At 43.5% G+C, this 26,463-nt stretch overlaps 1 protein-coding gene across 1 annotated transcript; it reads left to right on the top strand.

The window, feature by feature from the left end:
* The first annotated feature begins 10,463 nt into the window (after window positions 1-10,463).
* Window positions 10,464-12,521, top strand: LOC131226899 (uncharacterized). The gene is made up of 2 exons (XM_058222606.1): window positions 10,464-10,589; window positions 12,237-12,521. Exons 1-2 carry the CDS (start codon window positions 10,464-10,466, stop codon window positions 12,519-12,521), a joined length of 411 nt encoding a protein of 136 aa, XP_058078589.1.
* Window positions 12,522-26,463: the final 13,942 nt, after the last annotated feature.

Here is a 26,463-nt window from a genome sequence, read left to right as displayed (position 1 = left end):
ATGTTTGGAAACTTCCTCTGGTCTCGGTAGGTATATTTTTTAGAAAATTTTAAAAATTTTCTGGTACTTCACTTAGGTCCCCAGAAATCTCCTCAAAATTTTTTAACCCAATTAAATCTATAAAAAATTTTAATAAAAATCTGACAATAACAAAAATATGTAGGAATTGCTACCGGACAATAAGCTTTTATACACTTCACAAGCATGAAACGACCCCCAAATTGTGAAATATTACCTCAAGAATTTTTCTGTAACTTCAAGAATAAGTCAAGGACTTAATTCCAAATTTTAAATAAATTGGACACATGGATCATAAATTAAAATTCTGAGAGTGACAAGCTATCAATATAAAATGATTTTGAAAATTTACAACCCTTTATATAAAGGATACACTAAAGCTTAGGTTCAACAATGAATGGATAATTAGGGCACATCTTTTATAAAACCTAGCGTAATTTTATGGTGGAATAAAAAAATTATATTCCCCAAAGATCTAGAATGATCAGCACCACGGATTTACAAAATCATATTCAAGCAAGCTAGAAGCGGTTTGATCCGAGTACCAAATCCCGGGCGCTTACCAATCAACTCAATGCCCTGATCATGCAGAAGTTCAAGACTCACACGAAATGGATGATACCAAAGAACTCACCGCCATGGCTAAGCAAGAGTTCAGTGTGTCAGGATTAGCCGTACTATAACCGTTTTCCATGTCGCCCCGAAACACTAAGAATAGAAAAAAAATAAAGAAACTTTACTCTAAATAGTGGGATAACTAATGTGTGGAATACTATAAAGTTAAATAAATAAATAAATAAAATAATTATATGTATACAAATCTCGAGGTCGATGTTATAGAGGAAATATGCAGACCTATTGTCAGCAGGCCAGGTCGAGAATCCCAATAAGCTGTGGGTACGACCTGATAGTCGAGCCCTCACCTCCAGACCAGCCAGAGGAGATGCTCAACCTTAACCCAAGGTTGAGCTCGGCCTCGGTAGAGAGACCGAGCCAGACCTTAGCAAATAGGACATGCCCAACCTTGGCAAAGAGTCCGTGCTTGGCCTCGGTAAGTGGGCCATGCCCTACCTCGACACGCCAAGGCCTTAACTAGCACTACCGACCAGTCCCGTGACCAACGCTAAGACGAGCCCGACAATGTGACGCCCAGCTAGCCTGCGATTCGCGCCGAGAATCCCAAGAACTGACTCCAAAGTGGATCTCTTCACCGACAATCTAGAAGAATCTGCCGGCGCAGATCTAAAATCCTACTAGGATTCTATCCCCGCCAAAATAGGGACGAACCCCCTCTACACCACCGCCTCTTCCCACCTATAAAAGGTAAGGTCCTCAAAGGAAGAGGTACGCACAATCTCTAGCCCTAACCCTTGTGTATCTAAGTAGACCCAGATTCCTGACTTCGCCAATGGAGGGTCCCCGGCGTACAAGGCAGGATCTTCTTTATTTGTTCTTTGTGCAGGTTCAGGAGATAAGACGAGGGGCGACTGGATTTTTGCATCAACAGTTTGGCGCCGTCTGTGGGAACGATGTCTGAAGCCATTCTTATATAAACATTCAACCTTAGCAATGGCGAAAGGGAAAAAGAAAGCCCCCACTTCCTCGACCGGGCCCGATCTTGCACCACTAGAGCAACTTGGTGGCCACCACGACATATCTTCCCAACTCCAGGCAGACTCCTCACCTGCAGGACCAGAATCGAGGGGGATATCTAATGACCCTTGAGCAATAGGTCAAGCAGTTGAATAACAACTTGAATTCAATGAGACAAATATTAGAGCAGCTATGACCTCACGCAGTTCAGACCACTGGGCAAGCTCCAGACCTAATGCCCAGCCTGCCAGAAGTACCCGCTGCCTCCCAAAAGAGAAAACATATCGGGACTTCGAAACGAGTGCACTCTCACGTCTCAGGCACTGTCACATTAGCAGCGATCAACCTATGTCATGAACTGGATAAAAAGAGACACAACAAGGATCTGGAGACAGCGACTGAAGCAATGGCCGAAAGTGAAGTCCCTTAGAAAGCTAAGCTCAAAGACCTGTGGGTTAGATTGGCAATATCCATCAAGCTTATCAACCAACGGCTCCATCCTCGATTGAAGCGATATCAGGTGAAGCCGAGCCACCATTCACGACCAACATCATGCATGTGCAGTTACCGCCCGAATTTCGTATGCCCCATATCACCCCATACTCAGGAACCACTGACCCGTTTGAGCACCTGGATTCCTTCAAAGCATGGATGGAACTCCATGGAGCATCAACCACAGTTATGTGTCTGGCGTTCTCCTCAACCTTGACTGGAATGGCCCTAAAATGGTTATGGCAATTAAAGCTGCGGTTGATCATATCTTTCCCTCATCTCATAAAAGCATTCGTCACGAACTTTGTTAGGGGTAAAGAGAGCCTTAAACCGGCCTCCCATCTCCTAAACATCGTCTAAGGAGACAGCGAACTGAAGAAATATTACATCAAGTGTTTTAACTTAGAAATTGAACAAGTATAGGGACATTCGGAGGAGATCGCCCTGGCCACGCTCATGGGAGGTCTTAGAGAGGGCAGGTTCCTCTTCTCACTTGACAAGAATCCCCCAACCACAATGGATAACCTGCTGAACAGGGCTCAGAAAAACTCCCATGCTGAGGAAAACACAAACCTTCGGAATAAAGGAGCCTTGGCCAGGGAAAAATGATTAAAAGAAGAGCTGGCTACAGCAAATGATAGCAAGAGGAGAAGGAACGATGAGCCTCCTAGGGGCCAACTGTAATGACCCGAGAAATTTCGTGCCTTGACCCGAGTACTCCCTCTATTTTTTTCCTTAGTAGCTTATTGGGGTAATTCGTGCTAATCTTGATTGCTTGTGAAATTTGCATCAAGAACCGAAGGCGTGACTGGAGGAGCCATAGGTGTCAGCTCAACACCGGTATGAGACGGGCCCGACTGTGGATCCGTCTTGCTATCGCTCAAGGGAGGAACCCCGGCAAGCGACTCAACCAAGGAGAGTCGGGCCGAAGTCTTCGAACCCTTAGGAGGCATACCCTACATTCAACAGAGGATGCAACCTGTAAGATTCTACGCCCCACATAATCCATCCACACAGCATTCATAGCACAACTTCAAAGATAAACAACAAGCATTCCATTTAACAAAATTTGTCGCAATACAAGTAGTGCAGCATTACATGAATTACGACAGGGAAAGCATGTGAACCACAACATCTAAAACTTCAACAACAATAAACAACTACGAACAACTCCAACTACAAAGCCAGCAACGGCTACACACAAGAACAAATAACCGAACAAAGCAAAGGACGACTACAACGACAACTACACGTTGGAATCAGGAGATGGAGGCGGGGCACCCTTGTCCTGCAAGCAACACAGGATAGACTTCAGAGTTCGAGTCACCTTCTTGAACTTATGCTTCACAAGGCCTCTAAGATCCACAATATCCTGGCGTAGAACAGCCTACCCTTCCTGAAGCTGTGTGAGACGGGCATCCCTGGCAGCCTGATCTACGCTCTGCTCTGGTACCACAGGAGAAGAGCTATCACTCGTATCCTGTGCCTCAACCTCCTCCTCGTCCTGCTCTGTTTCTTCTTCCATCTCAGCACTACCTTCAGCATAACTCTCTTCATCATCGCTCTCTGCCTCATCCTCACTCTCTGAGGCGAGTCGACCAGAACTAATCTCCATCTGCTCATTCAATATGTTGCATAAGTGATGTTTTGGAACTCGGGAGCTGAGTTATGCTCGACCCTCGAATTTTAGGGCGTTACACCAATGCCCGAGCAAACGCCCTGAGAGCAAGTTTAGTTCATATACCCCTCTCAACATGACGCCCGAGTAGGCCCTCATGGAAGTTTGGAACAAGCGAATTCTGAGGTGTCCGAATAAGATGAGGGCCGACGCTGACCAGCGAGATAAAGGAAGTATTGCGCTTTCCATTGCGACCACGACCACTCAACGAGCGACTGCTTTGACCTAAAGGAAGCGATCGAGGCCCTCATATGCAATGGGCACTTGCGCGAATACATCACCAAGAAAGAAGAACGAGTGAAATCTGAGGACGAACAAATCAACAACTAGCCCAAAGGGAAAATTCGCACTATCTTTGGCAAACTAGCCAGCGAGGGTGATTCCAACAGAGCTCGGAGAGCTCATGCTCGGAGTATCAACCAGAATGCTCTAGAACACCAAGTACACATCACCAGCAGGCCGTCAAATGAACAAAAGATCACCCCCTATGATCTGACCTTCACCGAGGAGGACATCAGAGCTATCTACCACCCCCATGACGATGCACTAGTGGTGACTATGACCATAGCCAACTGTAGAGTGTTTCGAATTCTGGTAGATACTGGCAGCTCGACGGACATTCTCTTCGCAGAAGTGTTCGACAAGATGTCAGTTGGAAGAAACTGACTCCGACCTGTTAAAATGCCTCTGGTCGGGTTCTAGGGAGACAAAGTCACCTCAGAAGGATCAATCCAACTCCCAGTCACTACCGGGGAGGGGTAGAACCAAGCAACAACAATGATAGACTTCCTGGTAGTCGACTGCCCCTTCGTCTACAATGTAATCCTCGGGTGACCCTCACTCAATACCCTGCGAGCGGTCGTATCCACATATCACCTAGCAATGAAGTTCCCCACCGAGCACGACACTAGGTTGGTCAAAGCGATCAGCAGGATGCTTGGCAATGCTATACCTTAGCATTAAGGAAACACCGAGCAATGAATCTCACCTCCCTCGATCCCTGAGAAGAGTCCGACAAGAGAGGATGGCCAATGGAGGACCTTGTGTCCATCCCCCTCGACAAATCCAACCTTGCTCGAATAGTTCAGGTCAGATCTTCCCTGGCCCCAGCACTACGAGACAAAATCATGGCTCTCCTTCGATAACAATCTGATATCTCCACTTGGTCGCACTAAGATATGCCCGGCATTGACCCAAGAGTAATGGTACACAAACTTAACGTCGATCCCGACCACAAGCCAATCAGGTTAAAAAGGAGAGCATTTGAGGTAGAGCGATACACAATAATTGGAGAAGAGGTCGGGTGTCACGCTCCAAACTTGGAAACCGGGCTCACAAAATTCTCGATCGCCAAATCCGGTGCCGACAACCTCCGTAGTATCCCATTCTCGGCTCCCAGCGTCCATACGCCAAATTCCGATCTTGGGATCCTACAAGGAGGATTTTTCATATACATTTAACTTGTAATAAGCATAACCACAAGTTTACCTAAATCACAAAGGCAACATCATCATCACATATCCACTAATATAAAAATTTGAATACAGTGCTGAAAAGAAAATACATATATTGAAAATCAAAGCTCCAGAAGCCCACTGCACGCTCTAAGCTCAACGCTACTGTGACCTAATGCCACCTGCACGTATCTATCGTGTATAAGCTTATAGAAAGCTTAGAGGGTGGTGAAAGTGTGTGCATAAGGTAAGTGCCAAGTATGCAATACAATGCCATAAATCATACAATATCGGAATGAGCAGAAATACTAACAAGATCATGGATCATACGATATTAGAATAAGCGAAAATACACTGGTAAGTCCACGAGTCATACAATATCAGAGTACGCAATACGGATCAGCTATGTAAATAAGGAGTCATAAAAAGCCAAGTATCAGATGCCGAGGATGCAATGCAATATGCGGTGCGAATGACCATGCAGGAGTGTGAAGTCGAGATGATAGTATGTAGTATCGCAGGCTATGGGATCCATCACAAGGGGCTTCTATCCAAACCAGTCCCATACCTAATTTGGATAGTCAGACTCAATGTGGTAAACTCCTGATCTTAGGTTAGTCGCGCGCCCCAACCGAAATCCTGGCCATTGAGAAGGCACACATATCAAATTAATTGCGCACCACCAGCCCGAGTGGATAGTGAATGAATGAATGAATGAGTAAGATGCTGAGTATACAACTCTTGCTCAATAAGTCCACATATCAGTACTATACATCTCTAGGACCATCACCGGGGTCTAGTACACTCTACATGCAATCGCCGCCCACTAGACGCCCAATTATACAAGTGGAAGAGACCTCACTATCCACCTAACCAGTAGTCAGTCAATATCTACCTGGCACGTCGATAGCGGACCCAATCACGAGCTAGTCAAACTCATCCTGCTATGCCCACTACCCTTGGGCTGTTAAGGCCACTACCCATTCCCAACAGACCACGACATAGTAGAAGACGCAGCCTGCTAGTATTCGGTACTCTGTCACTTATGTATCCACTCGGTCTCAACGTTAGGGTGTCTCTTGGCCTCAGAGGTTTAGGGATTTTCACTCAGGACCATCTATGGTGGCCCGATACTAATAACATATTTTTGGTGTCCCATCTGGCCATCTATAATATGCCTGTGGAGGCTACGACCTTGATGTCACTAGGGCGTACAATAGTTATATCCTAAAATGTGAGATGCATGAGTCATACAATCCAGTCATGCATCAATCTTGTGCATACCATGTGCTCATGTGAGATAATCTCTGCCTATCGGGGAGTCTCATAATAACCTGCCTAATGACATATGCAGATGATGCGTATCGGCATGTATCATGATGCTATGCTGTCACATACTTATAATCGATATCGATAATCAACCTCAATATCATATACTCATAATCGGTATCGGTAACCAGCATCGATAACCAGCATCAGAATTGGCCTCGACAATCAAAATCGGCCTCCATAAACGGAATCGTCCTTGACAATCGGCCTCGACAATCGGAATTAGCCTCGATAGTTGGAATTGGCCTCGACAATCGAAATCGGCCTCGACAATCGGAATCGGCCTTGACAATCGGAATCAGCCTCGACAATCAGAATTAGCCTCGACAATCAGAATCAGCTTCGACAATCAGCCTCGACAATCGGAATCGTCCTCGACAATCAGAATTGGCCTCGACAATTCGAATCGATAATCAGCCTAACAAAGGGCCTAAGGGAAGGTCATAATGTGGACATTTAACCATCATCGCCCATCAATGTGGACATTAAACCATCATTGCTCCAAGGAGTGGACATTTAACCTATATTGCTCCAAGGAGTGGCCCACATAGAGCCAACATATAGTGGGCCATGGCCTCACACAAAAGCCTAATATACATTGTGATGGGCCTTATCACATCACAATGGGCCTAATCGTATGGGTCGAAAATATATCACAATGGGCCACGACCCATGGGCTTCAAATACACAATAGGTGGGCTCTACACATGGGCCTAATATACATCACAAATGGGCCCTGCACATGGGCCTCATACACATCAAGTGGGCTGCATCAATGGGCCGCACTAATGGGCCTCATACACATCAAGTGGGCTATATCAATGGGCCGCACTAATGGGCCTCATACACATCAAGTGGGCTGCATGAATGGGCTGCACTAATGGGTCTCATACACATCAAGTGGGTTGCATCAATGGGCGCACTAATGGGCCTCATACACATTAAGTGGGCCACATATACATCACAATGGGTCTCACTCAAGGGCTTAATACAATCACGATGGGCCTCACTGATTGGCCACATATACATCACACTGGGCCTCATCATATGGGCCTCACATACAACAAGTGGGCCTCAAATACATCAAGTCAGGCCCACCGTTCTAGGTGAACTATCTACACCATACATCTATTTAGAGATCATTTTAGAGCATTACCAAAAAAAGAATCATATCAAAAGGTCATCTGGACCATACCACAAATAACAATGATTCCCATCGTTAAAACTCCATAGGGCCCATTATCACATTTATTTTCCATCTAGTCTGTTCATAAGGTCACAAAGACCTGGTTGAGGGGAAAAACAAATATCATTTTGATCCAAAACTGATGTGATCCTGAAGGGATTTCAATGGTAGGCATTCATTTCTCCACTGTTTTCTGCAGTGTGGTCCACCTGATAGATCTGCCTCATTTTTTTTATCTCAGGCCTTAAGACAATCTGGCAATTGGATGGATGGTTTAAATAAAACATTACCAATACATCATGCGTGGGACCCATAGATCTTGCTGACATTAGCAATAATGGGACCCACCATCCCCACAGAAATAGATGGACGGCATGGTGTAAAAACGCATACACTATGGTGCGCCCCACACCACCCGTCCAGATGGATGGCGTGGATAAAAACATACATCATGGTAGCCCACACATCGGATGATGTGATTACAGAATATATACATCAAGGTGGGCCCACCCCACACGTGTGGCACGTGTGGGTGGGTCCCACATCCCAACAAGGGACGGACTGTGGATTTCAAACCACATATATATGAAAGTGGGTTCCCACGTGGGCCATCAGCTATAAATTTATATATATATTATATTATATTATATAATATATGGTATTTCATATGGTCCAACGTCTAGATGGACGATCTGGACGGTTTGATTTTCATACATTACAAGGGGCCCACTGTCCAGAGATCTAGACAGGGTGGATGACATAAACATCACGGTGGGTCCCATGTACTGGAGGCAGTACATCACCTAGGTGGGCCTCACGTCCATGCCCGGATGGTGTGGATTAAAGGGACCCACAGAACTTGCTGCTCATCAATACATCAACTAATAGCTGGTGTGGGCATTCCAGCTAATCTGATCCTCATCAGGTGGGGCCCACGTCAAAATGGATGGACGGTGTGGTTAGAATACATACATCAGGGCCCCACAGTACCGTGGAAATGGTCCAGCACTATCCAACACAATCTGGACGGTGTGGATCAACAAATACATCATGGTCAGGCCCACCCGAAATAGGTAGCAAGGTGAGCCCCCTGATGGACATCGGTGTGGATAAAATATATTCATCATGGTGGGTCATACACACACATGCCAGGTGGGCCACACACCTCAACATCAACAACATAAAAAAATGAAAGAGAGAGAGAGAAAGAGAGAGGGAGAAAGAGAAAACGGTGGAGACGGGAGTGACCCCGACACTATGGGTCCCTCCAGATACAATGCATACATCAAGTGGGTCCCATTACAAGTGGGCCCTAAATAAAAAAAATCGAGATGATGAACACCCACCTTGATCTCCTCTTCCTTCTTCCACCAATCATTCTAGAGCTCCAAGGGATACGATTCATTGGTCGAGATGATCTTTGGAGGATGGGATTAGGTGGTAGGAAGGTGGGCCACACAAGCTCTATCCATGGAGCTTGGAGCTTGGATGTGGGTTGCTTGCTTGAAAAATGGAGAAAATGAGAGAGAGAGAGAGAGAGAGAGAGGATGGATGGGTGTGAATGATGGAGTGATGGGGAGAGGGATGGGTGAAGTGATGGAAAGTTAACTTTTTGGGGTTGCTTTTGTACTTGGGGATGGGATAGAGTAATGGGTTGAGTGATGGGTGTACTTTGATAAGTGAGGTGATTGATGTGATGGATTCTCCTAGGATTACAAAATGTGGTGTTTTCCTCAAACTGAACGCGGGCCCACATCTCCTGACCCAGGTATCGCATTGGCATGCGAGACGCAGCATCGGAACTGCTGCGACTGTGCGGTCACAAGGGTACAAGTCTCAGGTCAAGCCGACTCTAGAATACGGGATACAACTCAAGATCACGCACAACTACTATCTATGCATTGCGGGTCATCGAAATTCGACCAGGAGGACTGTAGAAGCCTATGGAATGGTACGGGCTAGGATACGGGTCTCACATCGGGAAGCTCCTCGAGGCAAGTTTCATGGAAGAGATATACTACCTGGACTGGCTAGCCAATGTTGTCTTAGTCAAGAAATCCAATGGGAAGTGGCAGGTTTGTGTTGATTACACCGACCTTAATAAAGCCTGCCCTAAAGACTACTCCCTCTCCCTCGAATCAACCATCTCATCAACAGTACAGCCAGACACGAGCTCCTGAGCTTCATGGACACATACTCTGGTTACAACCAGATCGTGATGCGCCCTCATGACAAACAAATGACAAGCTTCGTCACCAACAGAGAACTCTACTACTATAAAGTCATGCCCTTCGGGCTGAAGAATGCTGGTGCTACGTATCAAAGGCTTGTAAACAAAATGTTAGCTCAGAAGATTAGGCACTCCATGGAGGTCTACGTCAGTGATATGATGGTCAAAAGTGTCAAGGCCACAAACCACCCGTCTGACCTGGAGGAAATGTTTACAATTTTAAGGAAATATCAGATGAAACTCAACCCAAGCAAGTGCGCCTTCGGTGTTAGCTTGGGAAAGTTCATCAGATTCTTAGTAAGCCAAAGAGGAATAGAAGCAAATGCCAATAAGATATGAGCTCTGCTCAAAATGAACTTACTAAAGACAACAAAGGAAATCTAGTGCCTCACAAGAAGGGTGGCCGCGCTCAGTCGGTTCATTTCTCGAGTAACGGACAAATGCTTGCCCTTTTTCAAACAACTTAAAGGAAACAAAAAAGCAATGTGGACAGAGGAGTGTGAGCTCGCCTTCCAGGAGCTCAAGCATTACATGGGGTCCCCACCACTACTCTCGAAGCCTGAACGAGGGAAACCGCTCCTATTATACCTAGCAGTATCATCAGCTGCAGTCAGTTCAGTTCTTATCAGAGAATAATGTGGAAAGCAATTGCCTGCATACTACGTCAGCAAGGCCCTGGTCCTAGTAGAGACTAGATATTCGAGCATTGAGAAGCTCTCCCTAGCCCTAATCATTTTCGCGCGATGTCTCCGACCTTACTTCCAAGCCCATCCCATTGTGGTCCCGACAGACCGACCCCTTCGACAAGTGCTCCAGAAGCCCGAACTATCAGGAAGACTCATGAAGCGAGCAGTCGAGCTTAGCGAGTTTGATATCGACTACCATCCCCGCACTACTATCAAGGGACAGGCGGTAGCCGACTTCCTCGTCGAGCTCGTACCCAGGAACAACTCATCGGAAGCGCCACCCAACAACCAAGTTGTTCTGCCTAAAAGCCAAGTAACCAAGCGAAGGTAGCAAACATGGACACTGCACATAGACGGTTCATCAAACTCCAAAGATAGCGGGCCGGTATAGTCTTAGAAGCACCATACCAAACATGCGCACAGTATGCCATGAGATTCGAATTCCAAGCATCGAACAATGTAGCAGAATATGAGGCCCTCCTAGCTAGACTAAGGCTAGCATCAACAATGGGAGCCCATCACTTAGAAGTTCGCAGCGATTCGTAACTTGTCATCAGCCAAATAACCAGCGAATACTAGGCAAAAGGGGAGAGAATGAAAGCCTACCTACAAAAAGCTCAAGATCTGATTAACAAATTCCTAAAGTGTAACATCAGCCTAATCCCCAACTCAAAAAACTCTAAAGTGAATATGCTAGCCAAGTTAGCCACGACAGCCGAGGACGACATCCCAAAACCAATCCCAATCGAGTTCCTAACAGAACCGAGCATTAATGAAGACGATCCTGTCATAGTGCTTCCCGTAAATCTGAGTTCAACCTAGATGGACTCGATACTCGATTACTTTAAGGAAGGTAAACTACCCGAAGATCGGCTAAAAGCACGCAGGATCCACTTCAGAGCAGCTCGCTATACCATGCTCGAGGACATCCTGTACAAAAAAGGGTTCTCTTCCTTACCTCAGATGCCTATGGCTTGACGAAGCTGAGTACGTCTTGAAAGAGATTCATGAAGGAATTTGTGGCAACCACTCGGGAAGCTGAGCCCTCACTCACAAAATCCTCCAACATGGCTATTTTTGGCCAACTATCCAGGCAGATGTAGGACAACATGCTCGAAAATGCCATAAGTGCCAGCGATTCACAACGATACCTCGCCAACCACTTGAGCTACTGACCCCTATGACCAAACCATGGTTGTTCACCCAATGGGGGATCGACATCATCGGCCCCCTGGTGACTAACAAAGGGCAAACCAAGCTTGGAGTCATTGTCGTCAACTATTTCACTAAATGGGCAGAGGGCGAACCCCTAACTGCTATCACCGAGCAGAAGATCACAAACTTTATGTGGAAGAACATAATATGCTGGTACAGAGTCCCCCACACGATTATCTTCGACAATGGGAAACAGTTCGACAATAATCGATTTTGAGCTATGTGCGATAATCTTAGAAAACGGAATGTCTATTCATCACGCTGGCACCCCCAAGCAAACGGACAGGTCGAGGCAATCAACAAAATTATCAAGGGCCACCTCTAAACTAAGCTTGAAAAAGCTAAAGGGGCTCAGGCAGAAGAACTCCTCGCCCTCTGGACGTACAGAACTACAGCTCAAACAACCATTGGAGAAACCCCTTTTTCCCTCGCCTTTGGTGCCAAGGCAGTTGTCCCGATAGAGGTCGGCCTCCCATTCGCACAAACCCAGTCTTACGACAAGGATAAAAAAGCGGAACTGATGATGCTCGATCTGGATTTGCTCGAGAAAAAGAGAGAACAAGCCCGACTGAGAGCCGCAGCTCAACAACGACAAGTTGAACGCTTCTATAATTCTAAAGTAAAAACTAGAAGGTTCTGAGCCGGAGCCTTGGTTCTCCACAAGACGTTCCAAAATGCTAAAGAGCTAGGCTCTGGGACTCTGGGCCTAAACTGGGAAGGACCCTACATGGTGACTCCCACAAGTCGACCAGGAATGTATTGACTCATGGACATGGAGGGGCGAGCTCTACCTCACCCATGGCATGCCGAGCACTTGAAAGTCTATCACCCTTAAGTCTATCAAGCGCAGTCTCAAGTCCTGCTTTTTTTTATCTACATTGTTTATGATCTACTTACCTTTTTAAAAGGAATTACAATAATAATCTCCGAAAGTTCGTTCTATCTACATTTTTTGAGTCCCGACTCTCGACCTATGAACTATACTAAGGGTTCACCCTATGGAGGGGAAAAAGGCCCTCACTAGTGTTACTCCAAAATGACTAAGGCCTTTGGCCGAAGTAGCTAGGGAATTTTGGCACAAAATCAGCTACAACGTCTGACCTTAAAATAGAGGTCGGACCATCAAACAGACAACACATCACAACAGGCAACAAGATAATCTTTTCATTGAAAAGAGAGAGAGAGAGAGAGAGAGAGAGAGAGAGAGAGAGAGATTGCAAAATCCTTAAAATACAAAGATAAGTAAAGCTCTCAAGGAGCATCTGTGGGAGCCTCGGTAGGACCAGGGGCCTCAATGGGAACGAGGGCCCCGACAGAGGCAAGAGCATGAATCGTTGAAGTATCAGCAGCGAGGTCGTTTGTAGCACCCTCGCCCGAGCTGCCAAATCTAGGTTTGGATATTTCTCCTTGACGATCTCCTTGTACCGAGCAAAACCAATGTTGTAATAGTCCTCGAGCTTCTCCACGTACTCCTCGGAAGTCTTAAAGGCCTCCACCACGACCAACTTCAGTTCTAGGACCGATGCCTCAACCTCGGCCAATCAGGCTGAGACCTCCGCCGCCTTGAACACTGCCTCCACCAGCTCAGCCTCCAATCTCCTCGCCTTTCCCTCCAAGGGGGCTTCCTTTTAAGCACTCACCGCTAGAGTCAAGCCTTCATTGCACGCAGGGCCCCTTGGAGATTCCCTGACCAAGCCTCAGCCGCATCTCGAGCTTTGGCTATGACTTGAAGCTCAGAGATCACCTTCGCAAGATCAACCTCAAGCTTCTTATAACCGAGACCAACCTCTTTGAAAACAAGTTGAGCTGAGGGGAGAGTAGGAGTCACCTAGAACGAGCAGAAAAGTCAAAGCACTGAAAATTAAAGTGTAATATACCAATCTCAAAGAAACCCACCCTCAAAAGATGGATCGTCGAATCACGCAACACGTACATCAGATGTCGTTCGGCCAAAGCAGCGATGTCCTACTCCACATGGTGTGAAGCCCACATGGCCAGCTTCACCAAGTAGCTCAACTCAGACGTCAGACCACTTCCCTCCGCCCCCACGAATAGAACTCCTTTCAGCAGGAGCCGACCGAGTTCCCTTCAACTCAAGAGTAGTAGGGGAGGCCCCCTCGAGCTCCTGGACACGGACCTCCTCTGATGCCGATCCACCCTAGGGGCTGTGACAATAGCCGAGCTAACGACCTCCTCTATGGGAGGGATGACTACCCGTGGAATCCTAGGAAGAGGCTGAACAATTGGTTGAATCGGGCCTGCAGCTCGGTGAGGAGCTCCCTCCTTAACCCGCTTCCTAAGCCACTTCACCTCAGCCTCGGACGAAAGCTTCTGCATCTTTGAAGAACGAGGAAGACCTGACATGCCTGTAGGTGCAAGAACATCATTAAAGAGTATAGGTTCGTGACAAGAGATTAAAGCCAAAACTTGAAGTAACCAATACCTACCGATTGAGGAGCGACTTGGGAGATACTGGCCTGGAAGAGGGTCTGAGGAGTGGTTAGATCTTCCAATTCCTCCGAGTGGGATCTAACAATCGCGCACGGGCTATGCGTTGAAGCTATGTAGGAGAGAGCTCGAGTTGCACACATGAGGAAGGCACTACAATGACCAAAAATAAAAGTTAGTGTAAGAGTAAGAACTACCTCAAGCCAGGGTACAACTCGACAAAACCCGACCTGGTGTTGAGAACTCGACGGGAACATTGATAGCTGGGTTTGTCCACTCCCCGAACATGAAGAACCACTTATCTTGCCATCTCTGATTGGAAGAGGGATTACCAGTGATGATTCCCCAACCTTGGTTGGCCTAGGTGGAAAGATAATACCACTCTAGATGAGAGTGGTTGGGCTTAACCTTGTACAAATACTGGAACTCCACGACGGACAGCTCGGGGAAGCCGAGCTGCTGCCAGAGAACGCATGTCCTACTAAGGCCCTCCAGGCATTTAGGATCAACTGGCCCAGGGCCAACTTAACCGCCTCAAGGAATTTCTGTATCATTGGATACAGAGGTAGACGAAGGTTGCACTGGAGAGCCATAACATAGATGGCCAGCTTGCCCACGTAAGGCTAACCAGGGACTTCCCCCAACTTTGGGGCCCGAAGACTCATAGACTCAGGAATCTGATAATCTACTCTAATCCTAAGGAGATTGGCCTCCGACATAACAGAGTCGAAGGTACCAATCTCCTCGGCCATAGCCACCAAACCACCTAGCCTTGGTCGAGCTCCTTCATCACTCAGACCTTGGAACCTGGCCTCCTTGTCCCCCATATCTGAAGAAGATGGGATGACCCTGTTCGGACAAGTGTCCTTGGGGGAGTAATACGAACAGTTGTGAAAAGCCCCCAAAACCGACCTAACCATAGACCAATCCGACATCCTGGCCAAACTGGAAACGAGAAGGCAAAGACTACGCCGGAAATGGAAAAGACAAGTCGGAAAGGGAAAATTTGGTCGGGAAAAGGAAAAAACCGCCGAAAACAAGAGAAAAGGAGGGATTTCTGACTTACCGAAAATCGCGTACTCCGGGAGATTGCAGAGAGAAATGAGAGAAGTGAAGAGCTCTAAGTGCCTTCCCCCCTTTTTATACTCGTCGTGCCCAATGCATCGATGGCACCCCATTAATGCCTGAGCACGCGGAGGCGTAACGTCGCTCACCAATGCCCTCCCCACAAGATATGTGGCATGCGGCTACCTCGAGCACCGTCCCGAGGACAACTTACACTTGCCAGGTATCGGTAGGCTAAGTGCTCCATCAATGTTCACCATCATGAGACCTATCTCGAGCTCCGTGATCATCGACCTCCCATCACTCTCATCATCGATAACGTCGCGCAGTCGCTTCATCACTTCATCTCCCCCGGCCTCTCGACCTACCACCCACGAGCTTCAACTCAAGTCTTAGTTCGACCTAATGATGAGTCAGACTTGGCCAAAGCATTCACTACTTATCCAGCCCACTACATAGACTGGTAAGTAAGGGGGGCTTATTGTTATAGGGGAAATATGCTAACCTACTGTCGGCAGGCCAGGTCAGGAATCCTGATAAGCTACGGGTGCGACCTGATGGTCGATCACTCACCTCCAGACCAGCCAGAGGAGGTGCTCAACCTCAACCTAAGGTCGAGCTCGGCCTTGATAGAAAGACCGAGCCGGACCTCAGCAAATAGGACGTGCCCAACCTCATCAAAGAAGTCATGCCTGACCTTGGTAAGTGGGCCATGTCCTACCTCGGCGCCCGCCAAGGCCTCAACTAGCATGACTGACCAGGCTTGTGACCAACGTTAAGCCGAGCCCGACCAAGCGACGCCCAGCCAACCCGCGATTCACTCCGAGGATCTCAGGAATCGACTCTAATGCGGATCTCTTCACCGACAATCTAGAAGAATCTGCCACATAGATCAAGAATCCTACTAGAATTCTATCCCCGCCAAAATATGGATGAACCCCCTTTACACCACTGCCTCTTCCCACATATAAAAGGGAAGGTCCTCAAAGGAAGAGGTACACACAATCTCTAGCCCTAACCCCTCTGTATCTAACTAGACCTAGCTTCTTGACTTTGGTATCGGAGAGTCCCCGGCATACGAGCCAAGGTCTTCTTTGTTTGTTCTTTGTGAAGGTTCAGGAGCCAAGAGGAGGGGCGACCAGATTTCTACATCAACAGTCAAGATTTTCATTTAAGGGGGGTAGATTGCAGTGTCTCGATTTCATATAGCCAATTATACGCACACCAAGACATATATATATCCACCTAATGAGGAATATAGTGAAAAAAATTAAACCAAATGAATCAGTGTAAATAGTACAAGTAATTAAATTTTGGGGATGAAATTTTGTTTAAGGGGGTAAATTGTAACACCTTGAACTTTTCAATACCCTAGTATTAAAAGTTCTCGAGTATTACCATGAAATTTAACTTATTATATACATGTGTCGATAGCAATCTAGCTATCCTAACTTTACATCTATTCTCCAACACAAATCTGACCATTGGGAATAATATCCATTCATAGATCAAGCCATCTGACCGTTGATTCTGAGATAGGATCATCATATACACAAGTATTCTCACTTGTCCATCATAACAGACTCTTCAGTCAACTATTCATCTCTAGGTAAAGATATCTAACCGTCTACTCTAAGTTTGGACCACCTGATTATGGTAAACTAACCACTTGATTTCTGCATCTGCTCGTGCACATATCAAATTGAGATTCTAATCCGCTCATCTTGTTCACCACCTATGAATATGCTTAACCAACCATCAAAACTACAATATGAGAAACTTACACATGTGAACAAGTCACTTGAACTAACGGTATACATGTTCTACCTCTTGATCACTTCAAAAACCTACTTGTGATAATCCGGTTACAAAACTGACTATACACCCATTTACATACATGATCAGAGTACTAAGCATCAAGTTTTTCTTTTCTTAACAAGTCATCTGACCATCCATTATGTTGATTAATATATGTACATTCCCTTAATTAATTTGATAAATAATTATTTATTCATAATGATTTAGATATAAGTTCTTTTGTAAGAATTACTTAGAAATGTGCCTATGACCATGTAGAACCATTAGATTTCCCAAAACTCTCATATCATCAATAATTACGAAAATGTTATTAACCTAGACACTTGAATTCTAGATCACATGGTTCTCATGATCCGTTTGACATGAAATTTTATACCATGCCTATGTATCATAAATTAACTATATATGTTAAATTTCAGCCCTTAAATCATTGTAAAAGTGACCCAATTGATAAATCATCCCCTTAACTATTGATTTTGGTGTCCATCGAGTGAAGAAACCCCGTGGGTAGTCGTAGTAGGATATTTTCCTTCATATGAACGACTTGGATTGCTCATAATATAGACTAAGTGTGAAATATGAAGACCCCACTTTGGTAGGCTTTTCCTTAGGCGCGAAGTTATCCTTTCGAGGCTTGTCAACTCCCTATAAATGTGGATCTTCTAATGTAACCACTTCCTATCATCCATCACAACTCAAATTCGGACAACACTTTGGTATCATATGACTACAAGGTTATACAAAATTTAGACCTATATGTATGATATTACACCGTTGAATGTTGAAGCCAACTCCTCTCTTTTGATACAAAAGGTAAAATTTTAGATTTAGATTTTTTCCACTATCGATCAACCATCAAATTTTATCCAACGTTTGCCTATCCTGACTACATATTTCCCCAAAATTGGGCCCTGATTATTAAGTGTGTACCGTTAATTGAGATCAAGTTTGTTTTGACACCCATTAGGAGAATTTTCCAGATAGGCTAATCTAAATTTCAGATTACGAAGAAAATCATATATTCCGACTCTATTCGATGACCCTGACAGAATAGATGAATTAGATTTAAAAAAATTATCAGAAAAGGGAAAATTGGAGAAACCCAATCCAAGTGGGAAGTGAAACACACCCATCTTACACACCCACTCCTTTTAAAAAATGGTGTGCGTTCCCCTCTCCACTCACATGCCTAATCTCACAACACCCAAGGAATAGAAGGAGAGAGAGAGAGAGAGAGAGAGAGAGAGAGAGAGAGAGAGAAGGAGAAAGAAGCCTAGACGTCCTCTTCCTTCTCCATATGTATGGTGTCTCCCTTTTTCTCAAGCAATTTCGTGATTCATGTGGAATCTTTTCATGTAGAAGCTTTCATACATGGATATGTATCTAGGGTTTATATCTAAGGCTAAGGTGAGGAATTCATTTAAGCTTACATTAATTAGGTTGATATGATTTATCTTGCTATTCTACATGCTTTCATGTTATTGTGAATCCTCCCTATAATTATTTGATTTATCATCATCAATTATTTATCCTTTGAAAATTATGGTTAAGGTATGATTTTAATTATGCATGATCTTATAAATTTATGTGAGGCTATGGATACAAGCCTTACCCTTGCCTTTACCAATTTTATTGAGTTAGCCATTGCTACTCGCCTATTCTGTTGAGTTAGCCATTGCTATTCTTCTCTTTTGTTGAGTTAGCCTATCGCTACTCTTCTTTTTTATTTGAGTTAGCTTATTGCTACTCGTTTCCTTTATTATGTTAGCCTTGTAATACCTCCCTTTATGGCTTGGGCATATGCCTTGGAATTCCGAAACTCCCATGATTCAATTTATTTTCCTTTGGTGCAAGTGATGTGTTAAAGGTATTACAGCTAATGAGTTAATTATTTTATCATGGATGTAATGCACTCTGGGTAAAGACCTTCTGAGTCGACGCGTAATTTTCTAGGTTTGGGTAGTCGTGCATAAATTAATGTAAGTAATTTGCTATGCATGTTACATCACTACCAGGATTAGATGTCGTAAATAGTCTCTCCATAAACAAATCCTGTCACGTAATTCATTTGACTCATATGTTGTGCGTCCTCGAGGTGTTCATGTAAATCCACGGTAGCATTGGGCATGCCGGCGAATCTCCATAGTGTGAGAATGTGGAGCTAGCCGGGTTTTCTAAAAATTATATTCCACATTGTGATGACCACTACGTATGATAAGCCTCACACACTTTGCTAAGCATGCATTCATATATATATATATAGTAGTTGCACATACTGACACCTCTTGTAGTGGTGAAGTACGAGACGTATCAGAACCCTTACATTACCTTTATGAATTTCTTAAATTATTGTTAATCTTAAAGGATAATTATCACTATGAGTGGGGCATTGACCCTCTCTAACTGTATAGATGATGCAGGTGATGTATAGATTGAAGACCCAAAGAACCATTCCTCCATGAAATATTACACTGAATGAATAAGAAGATAGTTATATGACTTAGTTTTATGTATATTTCCGTTGCGAACTTGATAATGTAATAAGCTCCCATTGAGAGGGTATTTGATAATTTGTTGAATTCTTTTATGCTAATGAAATAATAAATACATTTGATTTTATTCTCGTCAATGGTTGCTGTTAAGTATCAAATATTACATATTTTCCCTTATTTATATCTTGGTTTTATGAACATGATAAGGCTTAATGGTATATTTTATACATGTTTGTGTTGCAAGGTGAAGTTGAGAGTTGGCTTGAACAGAATGCTAAAAACATGGATTTAATGCTCAAGAATCACCAAGGCAAAAGATGGATCTTAAGAGACCAAGAATGAAGAATTCACATGCCAAAGATCAAGGGAAACTAAGTACAAAGGATGAAGAAAGGACTTGAAAGAATGCAAAATCCATAGCAGAAAACAGGACATTTCGGTCCGACCTAGCCAACTTCATTTTGACCGAAATCGTAAAAAAATGTCTAGTAAGAAATCAGGATAATTCAGTCTGACCTGAGCCAACTTCGGTCCGACCAAAGTACTTTGGTTGGAGACTTCGGCTAGAGTCGGTCCGACCTAAATTTGACGGATTTTCTACACAAGAATTTCAGCATCAACTTAGGTCCGACCGAAGTCAACTTCGATCTGACTGAAATCGCGTAGAATTGTCCAATGAGAAAGTGTAATTTTCAATCTTAATTCAGTTCGACCAAACCCAACTTTTGTCTAACCGAAGCGTAACACGGAAAAGCTGCAGACTACATAAATTGAGGTGGTTTTACAACGGATTGCGGAAATTCCAAGTCGGTGCATAAGGTGGAACCTCACAACTATAAATAGGAGTCCTTAGGACGTTCCTAGGCATCATCTAGGGTTTAAGGAGTAGGGCCAAAGGGTGGAGAGCCACCGCCAAGAGTCTTTCTTCTTCCTAAGTAGTTTTTATGCTTTTCTTAAGAGACTTTAGTTCAATCATGTCCATGGTTGGCTAAACTTCTTAACTAGGGTTAAGAGGTGAAGCTTGTAGTGTGATTGAGATGTTTAGTTTGCTGTGATTCATGTTTATGTTGAACTTCATTGATTTTTAGTTGATTTTAAGGAATATTTTCAGTGTTCAATGGTTTGTTATGACTCAAATTATAATAGATCTGCGATAGTTTTGGATATCTTCTTTTCTTAATCGAGATTGTGGGATTGGTAAATCCTGTTGTTTACCATAATCTCTGGGGCATGGTTGGGTGATGGAATCCTTTCCAATTCCTCGCAATTCTCCTCCTTTAAGACTGGATCAATGAGAAATTCAGAGATTCGATCATCTCTTTCTCCAACTGGATAAGATATGACTCTGACTCCAGTTTGATCTATTGAATCAAACAAGGTGGCATCTCAATTGCTACAAGTAGATCCTTGGCACCCTAGTTCCCACATTTAAATTGATAGTTTAATCACAAGATTCACAATTCCTTCCTTCAGATAGTTTATATCTTTCTCTAGTTCTAGTTCTATTTACTTTCAAAAACGTACAAGATTAGTCCCTGTGGATTTGACCTCAGTCTTACCGAGATTATTACTACATCATGACCTTACACTTGGGGTTGTGAACAAGTTTTTGGCACTGTTGCCGGGGACTACGGCTATGCTTTTCTAAAATTAATTAGTATTAGAATTAGGTTAAGATTAGGGCTTTTAGGATTCTTTAGTTTTTAGATTTTGTTTTTAGGATTTATCTTTGCTTTTTCTTTTCTCTTTCTTCTTATAACATTGCTAATACAGTTTGATTGTTTTGATTTTATAGGATTTTCAATTCTAGTTCTTCTCTTCTGGTAACTTCTTCCCTCTACTTACTTTCCATATTGCTGTAGAAATTTATTTTTTTAGAATTAAGATTCAGAATTAAGGTTTCACCATGTATATGCAAGAGTGGGAACGTCAGTATGTTGAGCTACTTCTATAAAATGAGAAATATTATGAAGGGTTGTCAGATGATTATGTTAGAAAACAACCTATGTCTCAAAAATTTTCTGAAACCATTATTGAGAATCGACCGGAATATAATGCTCCACTGATTAAGAAGTCTATACGCGATCATATGTGGGAGAATAATTACACCCCACCAATTAAGAGAACAGTATATGATTATTGGGGTGAGAATTATTATCTCCCATCAGACAAAAAGAAAATAATGTGAGATTAATTATGGGTGATAATGTGTACCAACAACCATTAAACTCTCCCACGTATGACCAGTATGACTATTGTAACGTCTCGAAAAAATCCGTACAAGGACCCGAGTACCACCTCAGGCAGAAATCACAAAGGACCAAATCCTTTAGAAATTAGACAGAAATTAATTAAGAACTAAAATGGATTAATTGGTAGATTAGCTCTAACTACTTTATATATGAACTGCAAGACCCAAACTAGCAGAATCGCTAACGCGATATTACCTAAAAACCTAGGATCAATCTCTAAACCTAGTTGCTCTTGAGAGCGCATTGAAACTCCGTATTGGACTTGGACCGCACGTTTAAAGTCAGATTATCACATAACTATACACTAATGACCGCCTTATTGGGCTTGACTACCATCTCGGAAATCAAGTCCAGATAGTATCCAGAAATGCGCATCTTGAGCCCGGAGTGAAGGGTGTGAGAAACGCGGATCGCTTTAGGAAATGAACTGAAACTTAAGTGAATTGAGCTGTTCGCTTGCAGGCCAAATCTAAGGTTTCAGACTGTCAAATTCTGACCCAAATACACCCTCGGATCAGGGAAATTTTTCAACACATGTCCGTGTACTTGTGGCCCTGATCGAGTATCGATGACAGTTGAACTGAAACTGACCCTTCGTGGTTGATCTGTAAATTCGATCAGATCAAAAACTTAACTTAACCTAGATCCAATGTCAGGAAACTTTCCCTGGACCGGATGCAGAAAAGGGGCCCCCAGATATACTCCATTGGACTGAAACAACTAACTTTTGGCTATAACCTAAGTATACCATGGCCCTGGGGCCAATCTCATCAGTTCTGGGCCTATATAAGGGCCTTAAACCCTCTCTCTCCCTTGCCATACGAATTCTAAAACCTTAAGAGAGAGAAGGGAGCAAAGAGAGAAGGAAACAGAGAGGAAGAGAGAGAGAGAGAGTTGACAATTGTTCCTAGGATTCGATCTCATTGCTTCACATGCTTAGCTACCACTTCCGTATCGCTATACCAGCAATTCTGATTTTGTTCTTAGGTAAGAAATCCTAACCCTAATCTTTTTTAGGGATTCAAATAGAGTAAATAGTGAAATAGCTAACCTATTTCATACTATAGGTTGCCGTTGTGCCGTAGACGAAGACATAGTGTCCGAGCTGAGTTCGATACGAGTCTACTGGTGGAAGGTGCAGACTATAAACATTTAGGTTATGGTTTTCAAGGCTTTCAATGTCAGTTGATTGCTATCACATATGCTTAGATGCAATGTTTTCCGTATATTACATATATATGTGTATGTGTTGATTTTTAATGCATTCTATGTGTTTGTTGAAATGTTTGAATGAGTATGGAATTATGATTTATACTTGCTATGATTGATTAATTGAGAATGCATGATTGTTGTACTGGTAGCAACTCCTTGTGAAAGGGTTTGCTACAATATATGTTATAACTAAATTATTACACGATGTTTATATGTGTAGTCTAAGTGTTTGATAAAATGCTTGAATGAGAAAGTGTTTGTTGTAATGTATTTAATGAAGGTGTTGAGATAGGTTTCTCAATTTCCTTGCACATGTTATAGTTTCCTGTGTGTAACCTATCTGACTACTATGTGTTTTACAAATGAAATGCCTATGTGTGGTAACATATGTGTTATGTGGTTGTTGAAATGCTCAACTGAGATTTATGTTTGGATTTGGTTATCACATGCTGTCTTAGATTATTACATGTCAATGCTAGTGGTTGGAGTGTGATTGGGGCTATGATGTAGTCCAGGCAATCGGTAATGGTTTACGACCGGTGGCCGAACTGTTTTAGCCACGATGGATGCGTTCGATGAATCCAAGTCGTACGTCGTTTGACGACATTGGTTAGGCCACACGGAATGCTTACCACTCCATGTCGATTAATTCAACGTACGATCGTACCAGTCGAGCTTCTTAAAGCAACATAATTGGCCTAATGTATGTTCATCATGTATGGACGCTACTGCTTGAATCTAAGATACCAACTTACCAGTAAAATTCCCATTTAACCTTGGTACCTCGATCTGCTAAGACTCATGAGCCAGACATGGTGGTGTATGGGACACCGTGGTCGAGCTATCGGCCTACGCTGGGGTGACGAGCCTCCCCGTAGTGACCAGTGAGTAACCCAAACTCATGAGCCGAATATGGTGGTGTATGAGACACTGTATTCGAGCTGTCGGCCTACGATCAGGTGACGAGCCCGTAGTGACCATGAGTATACCCCAAGACTATGCTAAGGTGACGAGCCTTTTTGTAGTAACCTCGAGTATAAACCAGTCCTGTGCGAAGGTGACGAGCCGCTCCGTAGCGATCTGGAACTGTTCTTCGTATGTGATTAACTAGGATTGACGACCCTAGATGGATCAATGTTTGGGTCAATGATATAAAGGGAGGTACCTTAGCTTCCCAATCCTTCTTTATGAATATGCTTAATTAAGAACTTGGTTAATCACGCACATACACCGCATTGCATATGCCTTTGTCGTTGGAGTTGCGCTCAACGGGAGTGTTGCATGCCGCGATCGTGAGATGATGTCGCAGAGGGAGTGTAGGCGAGGGCATGCATCATTATAGCATATCATCCTTGCATTAACCAGAGTACCTAAGATTACTTGTTGTATTGCTTTGTCATTACTGCTTGACTGACTTGATAACATGTTAACCTTTGTTTTATAGCTCCACTGAGTTGATCACTCACTCCCATGTTCTTGGACGGTGTTTTAAACGCCAACCAGACTCTAGTTTAGTTGCAGATGATGGTGATTCTTGCGAGGCGGAGCTTGATTTTTATGATGACGAGGAAGAGTTCTCCTACATCTAGTTATCAGGCGGGTTTATGTAGGCCCTGTTTTGATCACCAGGGATTACTGGGATGCTGACCAGATGACATTACACATTTTGTATATTTTAGAATTTTACATGTAATTAATGGACTTGGTAACATGATCATACTCAAGAGACTTAAAATTACTTATATGCTTTATATACTTTCCATAGTCTTCTGCTTGCGAAATTTTAAATGTCTCTAGAGTATGATATGTTGTTCTGGTATAATCCCACTCATGTTTAATGCACTAATATGGACAACATTTAATCATCATTATCTACGTTGCATAAGTGATGCATTGGAACTCGGGAGTTGGGCTCCTGCTCGACCCTCGATTTTCAGGGCGTTACAACTATGATCAGTGGAAACATTAACATTGGAGAGATAAACCAACGAAAGATTATAGTGACTATTCTCTTGGATCCTCTACCTTTGAGATTTAATTAGAAACAGTCCAAGAGGATTCACTTCAGAATTCTCTTTTTCACAGAGAAGCTCAAGAACAATTCAACCAATTCATCACACTGTCATTGCAGACATTAGCAAATCATTAGAAGCGATTGAATCTTCCGTTCAAAGAGCTAAATCACACCTCAATTATGTGGAAGAGGCTAGTTTTTCCCAGCCTCAACCCAATCTAGAAACACAACGCAAGGAAAGTGATCCTAACTTGCTTATGGAGGGTACTAAAATTGAGAATGAAGAGTTGGATTGTGTTAATGAGCATATGGTTCAATTCCCCGAAGAGTCAATCTCAATGATTGTCCAAAGGGAAGATCAAGAGACACTAATATTTTTTAAATATAATGATGCTGACACACTTCACCTACATGACACACTTGACCTTAATAAGGAGGAAGAGGCTAGTTTATTCGAGCCTCAAACTAACCTAGAAACACAGTGTGAGGAAAGTGATTTCAACTCACGTGTGAACTGTACTGAATTAGACAATGATTAGGAGTGGGATGACAACCATGATTTTATAGCCCAAATTTCCCAAGAATCAATCTCAATTATGGTCTAGGTAAATGATCAAGAAGTATAAGGAATTGTCGACCATAATAATTTACTCCACCCATCTGACATGTTTAATTTAAATGTGGAGGATGAGTTCCTTCCTAGTGAACCACATGACCCTTTCGAGGTGTGCTCGACCCACTCCCTTGATTTAAATGATGATTTGATTAGGGAGATGGACAACTTGCTAGACATGACTCCTGTATTTGAAACTACCCAGTGAAGGCCACCATTGGAATAGTCATTTATTGATGATACAATACCTCTACTGACCAGTATTAATGAACCGAGTCTTCACATTAAATCTTCACCTTCTGATTCTTAATCTGTCTATGCTAGGCAAAATGAGATGTATCCAGTGATGATTGACTCTCACTAAGATGAAAAGCAAGAGAGCATGCTTCAATCTCTTCTTAAAGATAATGAAGGAGTCCTTGGGTATATCATCACAAACCTCAATGTGGAAAATGAACCCCTCTCAACTGAATTGCTCAACTCTTTGGAAGATTGCTTGGTATACTTTGAAGATCCTAAAGATAATGTGATAAAAGAAATAGTGGATGTCTTGCAAGACAATATCTCAGTAGTTGTTACTGACCGAGAGAACCCTTATTCTGAAGCCCCTCCTTCCACAAATCCTAAACGTTTATCATCAAGGGAGGAGGAGTTGAAAATTGAACTGA

Source organism: Magnolia sinica, chromosome 15 (genome assembly GCF_029962835.1).
Source record: "Magnolia sinica isolate HGM2019 chromosome 15, MsV1, whole genome shotgun sequence".
In the NCBI taxonomy this organism is placed as follows: Eukaryota; Viridiplantae; Streptophyta; class Magnoliopsida; order Magnoliales; family Magnoliaceae; genus Magnolia; species Magnolia sinica.
The sequence above is the reverse complement of the archived record's forward strand: the minus strand, read 5'-3'. Positions and strand labels throughout refer to the sequence as shown.

Bases quoted from the DNA above. Each gene is read 5' to 3' on its own strand.
- LOC131226899 (XM_058222606.1), top strand. From the start codon at position 10,464: ATGTGGACAGAGGAGTGTGAGCTCGCCTTCCAGGAGCTCAAGCATTAC. The intron at 10,590-12,236 runs GTCAGTTCAGTT...AAAGGGGCTCAG, and splicing joins TAGCAGTATCATCAGCTGCA to GCAGAAGAACTCCTCGCCCT.